The sequence below is a fragment of the Hibiscus syriacus genome, unplaced genomic scaffold, assembly GCF_006381635.1.
Source record: "Hibiscus syriacus cultivar Baekdansim isolate YM2019G1 unplaced genomic scaffold, ASM638163v2 tig00003725_pilon, whole genome shotgun sequence".
Classification (NCBI taxonomy): domain Eukaryota; kingdom Viridiplantae; phylum Streptophyta; class Magnoliopsida; order Malvales; family Malvaceae; genus Hibiscus; species Hibiscus syriacus.
In genome coordinates this window covers 196,829-211,709 of record NW_024061982.1, presented here as the reverse complement: position 1 = coordinate 211,709, position 14,881 = coordinate 196,829, and the positions used below count along the sequence as shown (strand labels likewise).

General features: G+C 33.3%; 1 protein-coding gene across 1 annotated transcript; it reads left to right on the top strand.

Annotated features, from left to right (window-relative positions):
• Positions 1–5,337: 5,337 nt before the first annotated feature.
• Positions 5,338–6,490, top strand: LOC120183197 (BRI1 kinase inhibitor 1-like). Its single transcript, XM_039187938.1, has one exon. It carries the CDS (start codon positions 5,516–5,518, stop codon positions 6,371–6,373), a length of 858 nt encoding a protein of 285 aa, XP_039043869.1. The 5' UTR covers positions 5,338–5,515; the 3' UTR covers positions 6,374–6,490.
• The last annotated feature ends 8,391 nt before the right edge of the window (positions 6,491–14,881 follow it).

The following is a 14,881-nucleotide window of genomic DNA, read 5'->3' as shown; positions in this document are numbered from 1 at the left end:
TTCACGATAACAATTCAACAACTAATGCAACCACGCTATACTCAAGTAAGTCGTACTACCTTTAGAAGAGATGCTATAAAAATGTGGCGTACGGCGAGGGAAAAAATGATTTTAGGATTCCAAGAACACCGTTATGGTGTGTCGCTTACATGTGACGTTTGGAGTTCCCCTCATAATACCGGAAATTCTTTTTTAGCCGTTACGTCACATTGGTTAGATCAAGATAATTGGCAAATGATGAAAAGAACAATCGCGTTTGAATTATTCGGTGAGCCACATAACGGTGCTAATTTATTTACACTTTTAAAAAGGGTAATTTGTCTTTATAAATTAGAAAATAAAGTTTTTTCTATATCCTTTGATAATGCATCGAATAATACAAACGCGGTTCCAAGATTGAAAATATTACTTTCACCGATTTTAGACGGTGCGTTTTTTCATACCCGTTGCGTTGCACACATAATTAATTTATCCGTGCAAGCCGGTTTGGAGGTTATTGAGCCGATTAGATTAGAATTTAAAACAATGATAAAATCGGTTCTTTGTAACAACAACAAAAGACTAAATGATTATAAACGATTTTGTAAGTCCGTTAATAAAAAAGCTTTGGGTCCTAATTTGGATTGTCCAACTCGTTGGAACTCAACTTGGATGATGATGCATACTGCCTTAAGGCAAAGGGAAACATTGCAAACATTTTATGATTGGCTTTTCGAGAGGGGTCATGTCCCAAACATTTATCCGGATTCGAGTTGGGAAACTATAGCCAAAATAACCGATTTGCTTGAGGTTTTTAAAAATGCAACAACTTTTTTATCCGGTGTTTATTACCCTACTAGCCCGTTGGTTCTTAATCAAATATTTTTGTTGGCTACCCGACTAAATGACTTTGAATTTGAAACCGAAGTTTTTCAAGAAATTGGCTTTGCAATGAAAGAAAAACTTTTAAAATATTTTAAGGAGATTCCCCCCATTTTTACTTGTGCCGCCGCTTTAAACCCAACGTTAAATGTTGGTGGGGTTGAAACACTAATTGAACAAATTGCGTTTGCTTTTAATCTAACCGATGATGAACCCAACTTTGTCCAAAACTAAATAAATTATTTTAACAAATGTTTTCGAGACATGTTTGCAATTTATTTAACTAAATACGGATCAAGTAGTGTAATACACGATCAAATGAGAATGAATGCGGAATCATCTAGTAGACGTCCAAGTAACATAAATTTGAATCTTTTTAACACTCTTGTAAATTCCCAATCCAAACGATCACGTACTACCACCCCAAGTAGCGAGTTGGGAAATTATATGTCATGCGATTTTCTATCAAAAATGACATTTGAAGAGTTTGAAAGTTTGGATATTTTGGCTTGGTGGAAAGAAAATGAAGCACAATTTCCGATTCTAGCCGCCATGGCCCGTGATTTACTAACCGTCCAAGCTTCTACGGTAGCTTCGGAATCCGCTTTTTCTGTTAGTGGCAGGGTTATATCGCAACGGAGATCAAGACTAAGTCCCGAGTCGGTGGAAGTATGCATTTGTTTAAAGGATTATTTGGATGGAGCGGCTCGTAAGCAACATATCACCACCCTAGAAGATGCAATTGATGCCGATTTGGAAGCAAACTTACACATTGAAGAAGTCGAACTTGGAATATCCCCTCCAAACGAAGAAGGCGAAGATGATGGAGAAGAGATGGCAATGTAGTTTATTTTATAACTTTATTTCAATTATCGTAAACTTTGTTTCAATTGTCGAACTTGAAGTTTTTAAGTATTTGAATTTATCGAACTTGGAAGTTTTTAAGTATTTGAATTTATCAAACTTGGAAGTATTTAAGTATTTCAATTATGTTGAGTTAATTAAGTATTTCAATTAAGTATTTGAATTTATCGAACTTGAGGTTTGATGCTTTCTCTTTGATTCTCTCTTGATTCTAGTTGCTTGATGTTTCTTGTCTTTGATCAATGGCTTCTAAGCTTGCTTAAATACACCTTAAATCACTTCTGAACGTTAGTGATAATTAATGAAGATAATATAGCCGTTTAAGTGTGAAAACATTTAATAAAAATGCTTGGAGCGTGGGGGAATCGGTACACTCTCATAGGGAATCGGTTTCCTCTCATAGGGAATCGGTTCCCTAAGTGTAAAATTCAAATATTTCGATCGTTGAATAGGGGGGAATCGGTACCCCCTATGGGGGAATCGGTTCCCTCCGAACATTCTGGAAATCTCGGAGTTAAACCATTCAGTGAGGAATCGGTACCCCCTTGGGGGGGAATCGGTTCCCTATGAGCAATCTGGAATATTAAAATCGGTTTTTTTATAACCGGTTTTTTAAAAAAACTGGTTTTTTTAAAACCGAAACCGGTTACACCGGTTAGGATATCCGGCCCTCCAAACCGGTTAAAAACCGAACCGATTATTTTATAAATCGGTTTTTTTTCTATGAGAAAAAACCAGATCGGATAAAAACCGATCCGGATCGGATTGAAATCCGACAAATGTTCATCTCTACTAGTAAGACATTGCTTGGCTGGAGGATGTGGACTCTAGTCAACATACATGTGAACTCGCTTTCCACGTCCCCCCCCCCCCCCACTGTACCCTTCAAGTTCTGTTAAGAAGCCAAGTACCAACATTAGGTTAGGTTCGGTTTTAAAATAAAATTGCATTTCATTTGAATAATCTTTACTTAACCCAATACACTTAATCGTTTTTTAATTAAAATAAACTTAGATAAATATAGAATTTTATTAAACACCGAATTAGTGCTCATCCAGACTTCTTTTTGGCGTTATCCTCATTATAATTTAGAAATAAAAATGTGTAAGAAATTTGAGATTTAATCACTCAATTTTAATTGGATTAAGTTTGATTCCTTTTCCTTCCATATGTAATTAATAGGTCTAACTTGGTAGTTTCTTATTTTATTGATGACTTATAATCTTCTATTTTGTCATTATTCGGTTATAACTTACACTGTCATTTAGAAGTTTAAACAATCAAATGTAAACAATAATAAATTTACATGTCTATTGATTGGATTCTTTTAATAACATTACAAAATTAAACGCATAAATTACGTCAGATGAAATTAAAGTATGAAAGCATACACCGAAATTTCAGTAAAGGGGCTGAAATTCTGATTATAAAATAAGAAGAAAAAGAAAACAAAAGGAGAGCAGAAATATTTGTATAGAGAAAACATCCAAAGGATTCTTAGGTTTTAGTTAACAAGGTAGAATTGTTGGGTTTTGTTTTGTAAGAATTTATTGTTCTGCTTGTTGAGTGATGGAGATATTGAGTGGCCAGCGGCAAAAGGAGGAAAGCTAAAAAAGGTTCCCCACCAAAAGGATGTTAATGGGTAATGAGGGTGAAATCTTTGTTTTATGTCTTGTTTTCTTCTTCTTTATCTTTAGGGTAAAATAAAATAAGATTTTGAGTGGCAGAGATGAGTCAATCCACCAAAATAATGCCTCCATGATTGAGATGTTGACCTCAACTACACGAACAAAATTTCCCCCATGGGTAGACCCAAACTCCTGCTCTACAACTTGTAGGACCACTCTGTACACGTGTGTGGGTCTACCTTCTCATTCTTTTTCTTCCATCATTGCCTCATTGTTTATTAAACTTCATACGTTTTAGGATAGTTGAACGAGTAAAAATAAACGGTTGAGATTTTTTTTTCAAAGAGTATATTCTCATTTCTTACTGTTAGTTTCAAACGTCTATTTCACTCATCTAATGATATTAAAAACGTGTAAAACTAATTTTTTTTTACATTGTTAAGTGGATATTGCCCCTAAATGAGTTAAATACATTTACTCAATGTAAAATTTATTAAGGTTTATACGTTTTAGGATCGTTGGAGGAGACGGTTGAAATTATATCTTTTTTTCCAGTGAACATCTTATTTTTATTGTTAATGTCGGCTGTCTATTTTTACTCATCTAACAATCTCAAAAATACAAAAAATTAAAGAGTTTTACATCGTGTAATTAGATTTTATCTCTAAATAAGTATAGGAATCAATATTGTTATTATTATCTATCATTATCCTATTCTTAAATTGATTGGTGAATGAAAACCATCCATTACACCAACGCTTGATTTCGCAATTTCCCTGTCAAAGGCTCAAACTAGAGCTAAGCTAAAAGTACATCCATTGCATGTTGTGTTAACGAATGATAAAAAGAAAACATTTGATCTTAATGGCAAAAATACATTTGATTATCACATGGTAGGGACGTTCTCCACCCAAACCCATGAAAATCATTTGCATTTATACAAAGCAAAGACCAAACCACATTGTGTATCCTAAAATTTATTTTCTTCTGTCCGGAAATTCAACCATCAATGGGCAACCGCTGAAATTTGTTACACCAAAATGGATGATAGTGATCAAAATCAGCTTAAAATATTGAAAATCGGTGGTCTATTCCAATAGAAGAAAGGGCAAAAAGGAATGTGTATTTCAAATTAGTTGAACCATGGAAGTAGACTCCGACTTTAAACATTAATTACTTTGAAAATAAAACGGAATTAACTCCAACTTCAGACCTTTCGATTCTATGAATGACATCATTTCCTTGTGAAGATGAACACGTTGGGAAAAAAAAAACAACCTCGTTCCACACAACAATATACTAAAAGAGAAAGTTTAACTTTCCTATACTTTAACTTGAAGGGATGTAAATATAACCGATTAATATAAGATTAAAAAAAGTGGTAATCGAAAAATTTATTATGTAACTTTTTAAAGTAAATTGAGTAATATTTTAATTTGAAACCGAAATATTATATTCTTTATAATAAATCATGTAAATTGAATAATTATTCTAATTATAACCTAAAATATTATCGTCAATAAACTCACGTAACATTCTTGGTCGTAATCGGAATTATTACATGTGTAACTTTTTAGAGTAGATAAAGTAATATTTTAAATTAAAACTCGTTGCAATGTAATATTTTCGATTATAATTAAATTATTATTAATTGTATAACTTTTTGAAATAGATAATATATCATTTTAGATTAAAATTAACTTTTAAGATTCTCGCCGGACAGTAGAACTACCGTAACTTGTAAGGATAAAAGAGTTTGGTACTTTGTTTAAGATTCCTATGTGAAATGAATTCGCATAGGGAATGGAGATTTTAGGTTTGCATCCCATAATCTGCATGTTGAGGGGAAATTTTGATGTTTGTGATCTAAATTTCTTTTGGATCAACAGTTTTAGAGAAAGCTGTAGTCTTGGAGAAATGGACCCACAAACCCATTTTTGATACATATACTGCTAAATGTATCATCTCATCTTCCTAGTGCATCAATGGCCACCACACCCTTTCCTCTCCATTGAAGCATTATGCAAAAACAAAATGTAAACCAAAATATATGTCCCATTTTTGTACTAAAGACGCGTTAAACCAAATTCTCTTCTCTGTCTCTTCCCCCACTGTCTCCTAATCTCCTTATCCCCTCCATAAAGAGAAGCTTGCAAGCAATCATGGAGAAAGTAAAAGGATCAGCAGATAAGCAACAATCATCAATGGTGGTATCCTCTGCTCCATCACCTCCTTCAGCATCTTCCTCTCCTTCCCATGAATTCTCCTTCACAATATCTCTCCACTCTTCTTCTTCTTCTTCCAATACAGCCAAAGCCCCACCGTCTTCCATCGCCATTGATTTGACTCCGGCCGATGATATATTCTTCCACGGCCATTTGCTCCCTCTACACCTCCTTTCTCACCTCCCGGTTTCCCCACGTTCCTCCACCAACTCATTGGATAGCTTCACGCTTCCCATAAGAGAGCTTTTGGACGACCAGAAGCCGGAAAAAACCAGCAAAAGCGACAGAAACATCAGAAGCATCAATGGCAGACAAGTTCACAACAACATGGAATCAACAGCAAGGGAAAAATCCAAGTCGTTCTCGTTGTTTAGTTTCACAAAACGGCAAAAAGGACGAGTCGACGTTGAGCACAAGGAGAAGCATAAGAAGAAAAAGATGAGATTCGACGTGAGTCATCTGTTGAAAAGATACGTAAGGATGGTACGGCCTTTGTTGTTCTTCAAAGGGAAGAGAGATAAGCTCCATGTCCGTAGGCAAGCTTATTCGTTTTCGGGTAATTTAGGTTTGAGAAACAAAAAAGAAGATGATTTGATGAGAGGAAGGAGAGGAGATTATTCGTCGGCTCCTGCGTCGATGAGGACATCTCCGACGAACAGTGGTCTCCTTGTTGCAACCCCAGGGTTTCCTTCTTCAACCAGTGATAGCACCATGGAAGAGTTGCAGGCTGCAATTCAAGCTGCCATTGCTCATTGCAAGAACTCCATTAGAGGGGAAGATAAACTTAAATGCTAAGGCAGCTAATTTTTCTGTGTATAAAAAATTGACCTATAAAGAAGTATGAAATTAGTTTAGGGGGTAATGCTTTAATAAATTTCTACATCTTAGAATCAAAATTAAACTGCTTTTCTTTCTTGCCTTTACTGTGCATATTATGAAACATGTTTGGTGACAATAATGGCAAAGATACGAGGGTTCAAAAATATATTCACATGATTCATTAGTTGCATTAACTTAATGGAACCTGTTTAGCATATAGTATTTCAAATTATGTAATATTTGGTGTACTCACATCCCTTCGAAAATTCTATTTCTAACTGTTTAATCGTTCCATGAAATTGTATACACATCTCCGACAAGTAATCGATAGATTTAATCATTTCATTGTCGGATTATCTATAAGTTAGATCTACGATAATCCTGATATCATTTATCAGTACGTAGGTGTCACATTCCATTCATCCACAATCATCCTGTAACATCAAAGACACAGAGCATAAAAAAATAAAAAAAATAAAACTCTCGAAGGGATCTAATGATCTAATCTTTCTTCTTACAGATTCTCTCTCTTCTTCCCTTCCAAGAAAGGAATTTGAACTCGTCTATTTTTTATCACCGTCATTTTCTAATGACTCTCCATCAGATGTAATAGGAGTGAACCGATGCTGACTAAAATCTAAATTCTTCCTTAACAACTTTCCGTCCAGACCTGAAGAGATAAAACACAATTAAACACCACTAATCTCTATCCCACTAGTTGTACTTTATAATTTAAAACCTAATATGTACCAACAAAATCATATATATTATTAACCAAAAACCAATATTGATCAGTAAACTACCATTTCTTTTCATCTGTTCATTTTTATTGATAATTTTCTTTGTTTAACATTTTCACATGAACAAAACGGTGTCCGTAAAGCCCATACGGAAAAGGCAAAGTTAGCATCTGCAACAAAGGAGAGGAGGAATGAAGCTAAAAAGAGAAGACATACTTTTTAATCAAAAGGAAACAAAAACCATTGGTGGTGATAGGTGCCATAAAGAGAAATGGTGTGAATGGGGACACACATAATGAGTTAATAGCTTCAGAATTTGACAGAACAAGTACAACAATGTGCTTTATCAACAATGTAGGAGCTTAATATCAAAGAAATGATTCATTTCAATGCCATTAAAAACCATGATAGCTTAGATTGTAATGCTGACAACTGTAATATCCCAAATGGTAGGTCAATGCCTATTTTGAAAGAATTAAAAAATTTGAGGATTGAATTTAATAAATGTTAAATTATAAGGAATGATTTGAGTGAAACCAATTAGTAAGAAATGGATGATTGAAATGACATTTTAGTCTTTTTAGAGTGAAATGAATTTAAAACTCATTTCTTTTATTAGAGATTTAAGAAAAGGGGAAAGTTAAAAACTAAGTTGAGTTATTTATTTACTCCTCTTCTTCTTCCTCCCGTGGGTTGTGCTCTCCTCCATAGCTAAAAGTAAACATCATCTAACTAGTTTTTACTTTCGATTCTGGTTTGTTCTTGCAACCTTAGGTGATACGTAAGGTTAAGGAAATGTTAAATAAGATTAAAACTAGGAGATGAATGAATTATTTGAGATTTAAGAAAATGAGTTTTTGAATGATATGTTAGAATATGAGTTCTTATTGATGTTTACTAGTATATTTGACTTGTCAAGGAAGTAAATAAGAGAGTAGAAGCATTGGATGGAAAACATGTTAGAAAAAGTGGTATGATTCTTGGATTGAAATGTTCTTTGGAGATTGAAATAAGTGAAGGAAAGTTAGTAGGGATAAGTAAAGAGGAGTTTGATAGTATTGTTGGAGGTAAAAATAAGGGAAATTGACCAAATTTGGGTAAAAATCGGGTTGAAAATGGAAAATCTGGGTAAGGGTATCGATACTGGAAGAACAATACCGGTACTACAGGCTTAAATTTGGAAGAAACCAGATGAACAATATCGATACTGTAATAGAGTATCGATACCATAGTATAGAAGTATCGGTACTAGGAGAAAAGTATCGGTACTAGGAGAAAAGTATCGGTACTAGGAGAAAAGTATCGATACCATGGATCCAGAATATAGAAATGGTATCGATACTAAAAGGAAGTATCAGTATTATAGTATAGACATATCGATACCATGGTAGGGGTACCGATACTAGTGTGCCATGAATTTTAAAATAGGTTGAGATTGCTATAGAAAATTTAATAATAGTACTTTTGAGTATTGTTAAAGTATAAATGTTAGAGAATATAATAATATTTAGTATGATATGTGTCTTTAATGGATGTTTGAGTAGATCGTAATCAAGCTCCCGAGTCAAGCAAAACGAAAGGCAAAGATAAAGTTGTCGAGTAGTCAGATTTGTTTTTTTGGATATAATAGCGAGGCAGGCCAGATGAGTGCATTTATTATGTATAGTAAGAGTTATAAATGTGTGTGTTAAACCTATATTTTACAATTGTATATCAGTACTATGTGTATTTTTGACACTATATGTGCAACCTACAGAATTCATCATATGTTGATGAACAACCATTTTGGCACTATATGTGCAACCCACACAATTCATCATAAGTTGATGAACAACCATTTTGGCACTATGTGTGCAACCCACGGAATTCATCATAAGTTGATGAACAACTGTTTTGGCACTATGTGTGCAACCCATGGAATTCATCATATGTTAATGAACAACTTATAGGCACTAAGTGTGCAATATACAAAATTCATCATATGTTGATAACAACCGTATAGACACTAAGTGTGCAACCTACAGAATTCATCATATGTTGATGAAAAAACGTATAGGAACTAAGTGTGCAACCCACGAAATTCATCATATGTTGATGAACAACCATATGGGCACTAAGTGTGCAACCCACGAAATTCATCATATGTTGATGAACAACAGTATAGGCACTAAGTGTGCAACCCACAAAATTCATAATGTGTTTATGAACGACCGTATTGGCACTACGTGTGCACCCCAGAGAACTTATAATGTTATGAAAACAATGGATTTTGATATATATGATATACTTATGTTTTAATTAAGGCATTTAGTTGCAACTCAGGTACCATATATTTTTATTCATCATATACTGGACAAACAAAGGATAAATTAGAAAATACTGATTGAAAGGTATGCTGGGCATACTAAAAATAGTTATCATGTTATTTGATGGAAGATTTGTTCTCTAGTATTGGTTTGAATTATGCGATTTTCATTTGTATTTTGATAAATTTGAAAATGTTTATATTTAAGTATAATTCTTTTTGTATTACTATGCATCACTAAGTAAATACTTAACGTGTATTGGTTTCAAGCGTAGGTAAAAGCCGAGATTAGAAGTAAAGAGTACCGAGCAACTCCAAGCATCAAGGAATATATTGTAATATCAGTAAGACATCCTATGATGGAATTTTTTACTTAGTTTAGTGGCATGTACTTATGGATGTTCTATTAGCTTTATTTTAATATTTTGGAAACTGGTTTGTATATATTAACTTGACCGTTTTATATTGATTTTAATATGGATAACATGAACTAGTATTGCTAATCGGAGTAGAGTGTTTAATATCTTATTAAATGGTTTTATTTAAAGAAAACGAAAAATTTTATTGATTTTCAAGTATAGAGAATGTTTCAAAAGTCATGTGACATCTGTGTCTCGTGTACGGAAACATATACAAGAAATGGGTGTTACATTTATTGGTATCAGAGTTACAGGTTTAGCCATTTCTGGACATGAACCAAGTATTAAATTTGTTAAGAATGAATACATGCCACTAGGATGTCAAAAGTTTACTAATATTTGTATATATATATTGTGATGATGCTTATAAGAGAGTAAAGTTACTTTTTATTAATGTAAGATGATTTTGACTGTGTTTAGATTTCAGAAACTAAAGATAAAGGAAAGGAAGTTGATAATATCGAAAAGAAGGTCAAGATCAAAATCAACCCTAGAGAATCCGACATGACTTAAGTATCACGTCTTATAAGGGTAAAAGCTGCTAGGAATTTTCCTCCATTTTGTGGAAGGAATGCCTCAACGTTTGACGACATTTTAGCATTTAAGGAATCCATTAAAAAGTTTGAACGTTTTACAAGAGAAGTTGAATCGGATGAGGATCCAGAGGAGATTTCTGAATTAAGTGATGATTCCGAGGTTTTTTCATGTAATCTTAAATAATTAAGAAAGATTTAAGTAAATCATTAAATTGTTTAAAGTATTATTAATTTGAGTAAGAAGAAATGAGTAAGCAGTAAAATACGTTGTCCGCTAAAAGTTTATAGATTATCTTAAGAATGAAATAAGAAATTTTAAAATAAAAGTATTCTATTCAACTTAATCTCGAGTGAGATGATAGCGGTAAATCCTATGGGTCATGGTGCAAGTGTGAGTTGGGTAGGTAGTAAATATTTGATAAAGATTCAAGGGACTATGCTCCCGGCGAATATGATGGAATTATCATTTGATGAGTTAAGATCATATTGGGTATAGGTTGTTTGTCTCCATAAATGATTAGTTCAGAAAGATGCAGAGGATATGAAAATTATAGTTTTGGAGAGAAAGTAAAATAATCGCTCCAGATGATATCTACAATGATTGTAAAGAAAATGATGTTAGAAAGATGTATAACTTTTCTGGATAATGTGTTAGATACTCAAATAATTAAAGTATAATAGTATGATATCTCCACAACTAGGGAATTTATAGATGTCTTTTCACATGAATTATCTGGGTTACCTCCAGATCGAGAGGGGAAAGTCAAGGTTGATGGTTATCAATGTATAAGCATGTTTCTATGATTTTCATATCATTTACTTAAGCGAGTTAAAAGAATTAGAGGCTTAATTAAAGAGTTGGTTGATCAAGGTTTCATCAAAATGAGTGTTCCTTTTTGAAGAGTATTTGTGTTATTAGCGAAAAGAAAGATGAGTATATGTGGTTATGCATAGATTATTGCAATTAAATAAGGTAATAATAAAGAATAAGTATCCTCTTTCGAGGATTGATGATCTGTTTGATCAATGGAAATGCACAACAGTGTTCTTTAATATAGACCTTAGATTATGATAGCACCAATTAAAGATTTAAGAGAGGATATATCAAAAACAACTTTTCAGACTCGCTAACGACATTATGAAATGGAGGTGATGCCATTCGGATTGACGAATGCTCCTGCAACATTTATGAACTTGATGAACAGAGTATTCCAATCTTACTTGAATTAGTTTGTGGTGACAATTATAGATGATATTTTGGTGTATTCCAAGTCAAGAGAGCTTTGAAATGCTAAAGAGGATTTTAATAGAGACAACAATGTTTATACAACTTGAGTTGGGTAAAGATTATGTGGTTGTTAGTGATGCATCTCCTAACGACTTAGGAAGGGGTGCTTATATAAAAGATAGAGTTGTGTCATATATCTCAATAAAGTTAAAGACTCACAAAAGTAATTACCTTACGCATGATTTAGATTTGGCAGTAGTCGAGTTTTCTTTAAATATTTAACGCCTTTACATGTATGGTAAGCGGTGCTATAGTTATGCTAATTGTAAAGGCCTAAAGTACTTGTGGACTCTAAAAGAGTTAAACCTGAGGAAAGTAAGACGAAAATTTCATGATAAGTAAATACTTTTGAGGCAGGCTCAACGGATGTCTGTATTATTATGGGATACTTTGTATTCCATACGACAAAGAATTTAAGAAAGATATTTTTTGGGGGCATTAAGCCAGTTAAGTATGCATTCAGATAAAAAAAATGTACCAAGATTTAAAGAGTCGATTTGGTGGCCTGGTTTGAAAAGAAACATCACATACATTGTGGCAAAGTGTCTGACGTACCAATAGAGGAAAAGGGAAACGAGTCATCGTGAGCTTTGTTACAAGGCTACATTTGAAACCTAGCAAGAAAGACTTATTATGAGTGATTTTTGATAGATTTACCAAGGCAATTCACTTCATATTAGTACGAACATATTATTCGATGGATAAATATGATGAATTATGCATATAAGAGATAGTTCGACTACGTGGACTGCCATTATCGATCATAACTGAAGAGATCCAAGATTTACTTCAAAGAGTTTGGAATTTCATGCATAAAGTTTTAAGTACTTGATTGAATTTTATGGCAGTCTTTCATCCGTAGACAGATGGGCAGTTAGAATGAACTATTCAGGTATTAGAGGAATATGTTAAGGGCATGTGTGATTGAGTTTAAAGGATCATGGGAAAGGTATTTACCTTCAACATAAATTTGCTTTTAATAACAATTACCAATTGAGTATTAAGATTGCTCCATATGAAGCTTTGTATGGGAGAAAATGTCGAACACCATTAAATTGGTTTGAACTAAAAAATAGAGACCTGGTTGGCCAGATTGGATGAAAGAAATGGAAAATAATAATAATAATAAAAATGATTCAGGATAATATGAAGATAGCCTCTGATCGACATAAATCATATGTTGATTTGAAAAGAAAGGAAATTGAATTTCAAGTGGGAGATAAGGTGTTTATGAAAGTGTTGCCTTGTAAGAAAGTGTTGCCTTGGAAGAAAGTATTGCGATTTGGGTGAAAAGGAAAGCTGAGTCCGAGATTCATTAGACCTTATGAGATTTTGAAAGGTCAGACCAGTAGCATATCAATTAGCTTTGCCTCCGGATATGGACAAGATCCACAATGTTTTTCACGTGTTAATGCTTAGAAGGAATATATCAGATCCATCCATGTCATCAGACCTAATGAAACAGAAATCCAATCATATTTAACTTATGAGGAGGAACCAGTGCGGATCTTGGCTAGAGAAAATAAGGAGTTGCGTAACAAGAGTATTTCTTTAGTTAAAGTGATATGTCAGAATCATAAGGTTGAAGAAACTACTTGGGAAAGAGAGGAGGACATGAGGAAGCAGTTTCCACACCTTTTCATTCCAGGTACTTCATTAAATTTGAGGACGGATTTTCTTAAGGGGAGAATTGTAATATCCCAAATGGTAGGTTAGTTGCTATTTTGAAAGAATTAAAAAATTGAGGATTGAATTTAATAAATGCTAGAGTATAAGGAATGATTTGAGTAAAACCAATTAGTAAGAAATAGATGATTGAAAGGGCATTTTAGTTTTTTAGAGTGAAATGAATTTAAAACTCATTTTTTTATTAGGGATTTAAGAAAAGGGGAAAGTTAAAAACTAAGTTAAGTTATTTACTCCTCTTCTTATTCCTCCTGTGGGTTATGCTCTCCTCCATAGCTAAAGGTAAACTTCATCTAACTAGTTTTTACTTGTGATTATGGTTTTTTTCTTGCAACCTTAGGTGATATGTAAGCTTAAGGAAATGTTAAATAAGATTAAAACTAGGAGATGGATTAAATATTTGAGATTTAAGAAAATTGGTTTTTGAATGATATGTTAGAATATGAGTTCTTATTGATGTTTACTAGTATATTTGACTTTTCAAGGAAGTAAATAAGATATTAGAAGCATTGGATGGAAAACATGTTAGAAAAAGTGATATGATTCTTGGATTGAAATGTTCTTTGAAGATTGTAGAAGTTATAAGAAGCTAAATGAAGGAAAGTTAGCAGTGATAAGTAAAGAAGAGTTTTATAGTATTGTTGGAGGTAAAAATAAGGGAAATTGACAAAATTTGGGTAAAAATCAGGTTGAAAATGGAAAATATGGGTAAGGGTATTGGTACTGGAAGAACAACACCGATACTACATGCTTAAATTTAAAAGAAACCAGATGAACAATATCGATACTGTAATGAAGTATCAGTACCATAGTATAGAAGTATCAGTACTAGGAGAAAAGTATTGATACCATGGATCTAGAATGTGGAAATGGTATCGATTTTGAAAGGGAGTATCGGTACTACAATATAGAAGTATTGATACCATGGTAGGGGTACCGATACTAGTGAGCCAGGAATTTTAAAATAGCCTGAGATTATTATAGAAAATTTAATAATAGCACTTTTGAGTATTGTTAAAGTATAAATGTTAGAGAATATACTAATATTTGGTATAGTATGTGTCTTTAATGGATATTTGATTGGATCGTAATCAAGCTCCCGAGTCAAGCAAAACGAAAGGCAAAGATAAAGTCGCCGAGTAGTCAGATTTGCGTTTTGGATATAATAGTAAGGCAAGCCAGGTGAGTGCATTTATTATGTATAGTAAGAGTTATAAATGTGTCTGTTAAAAGTATATGTTACAATTGTATATCAATACTATGTGTACTTTTGGAACTATATGTGCAACCCACGAAATTCATCATAAGTTGATGAACAATTATTTTGGCACTATATGTGCAACCCACATAATTCATCATAAGTTGATGAACAACCGTTTTGGCATTATATGTGCAACCCATATAATTCATCATAAGTTGATGAACAACCGTTTTGGCACTATATGTGCAACCCACGGAATTCATCATAAGTTGATGAACAACCGTTTTGGCACTATGTGTGCAACCCACA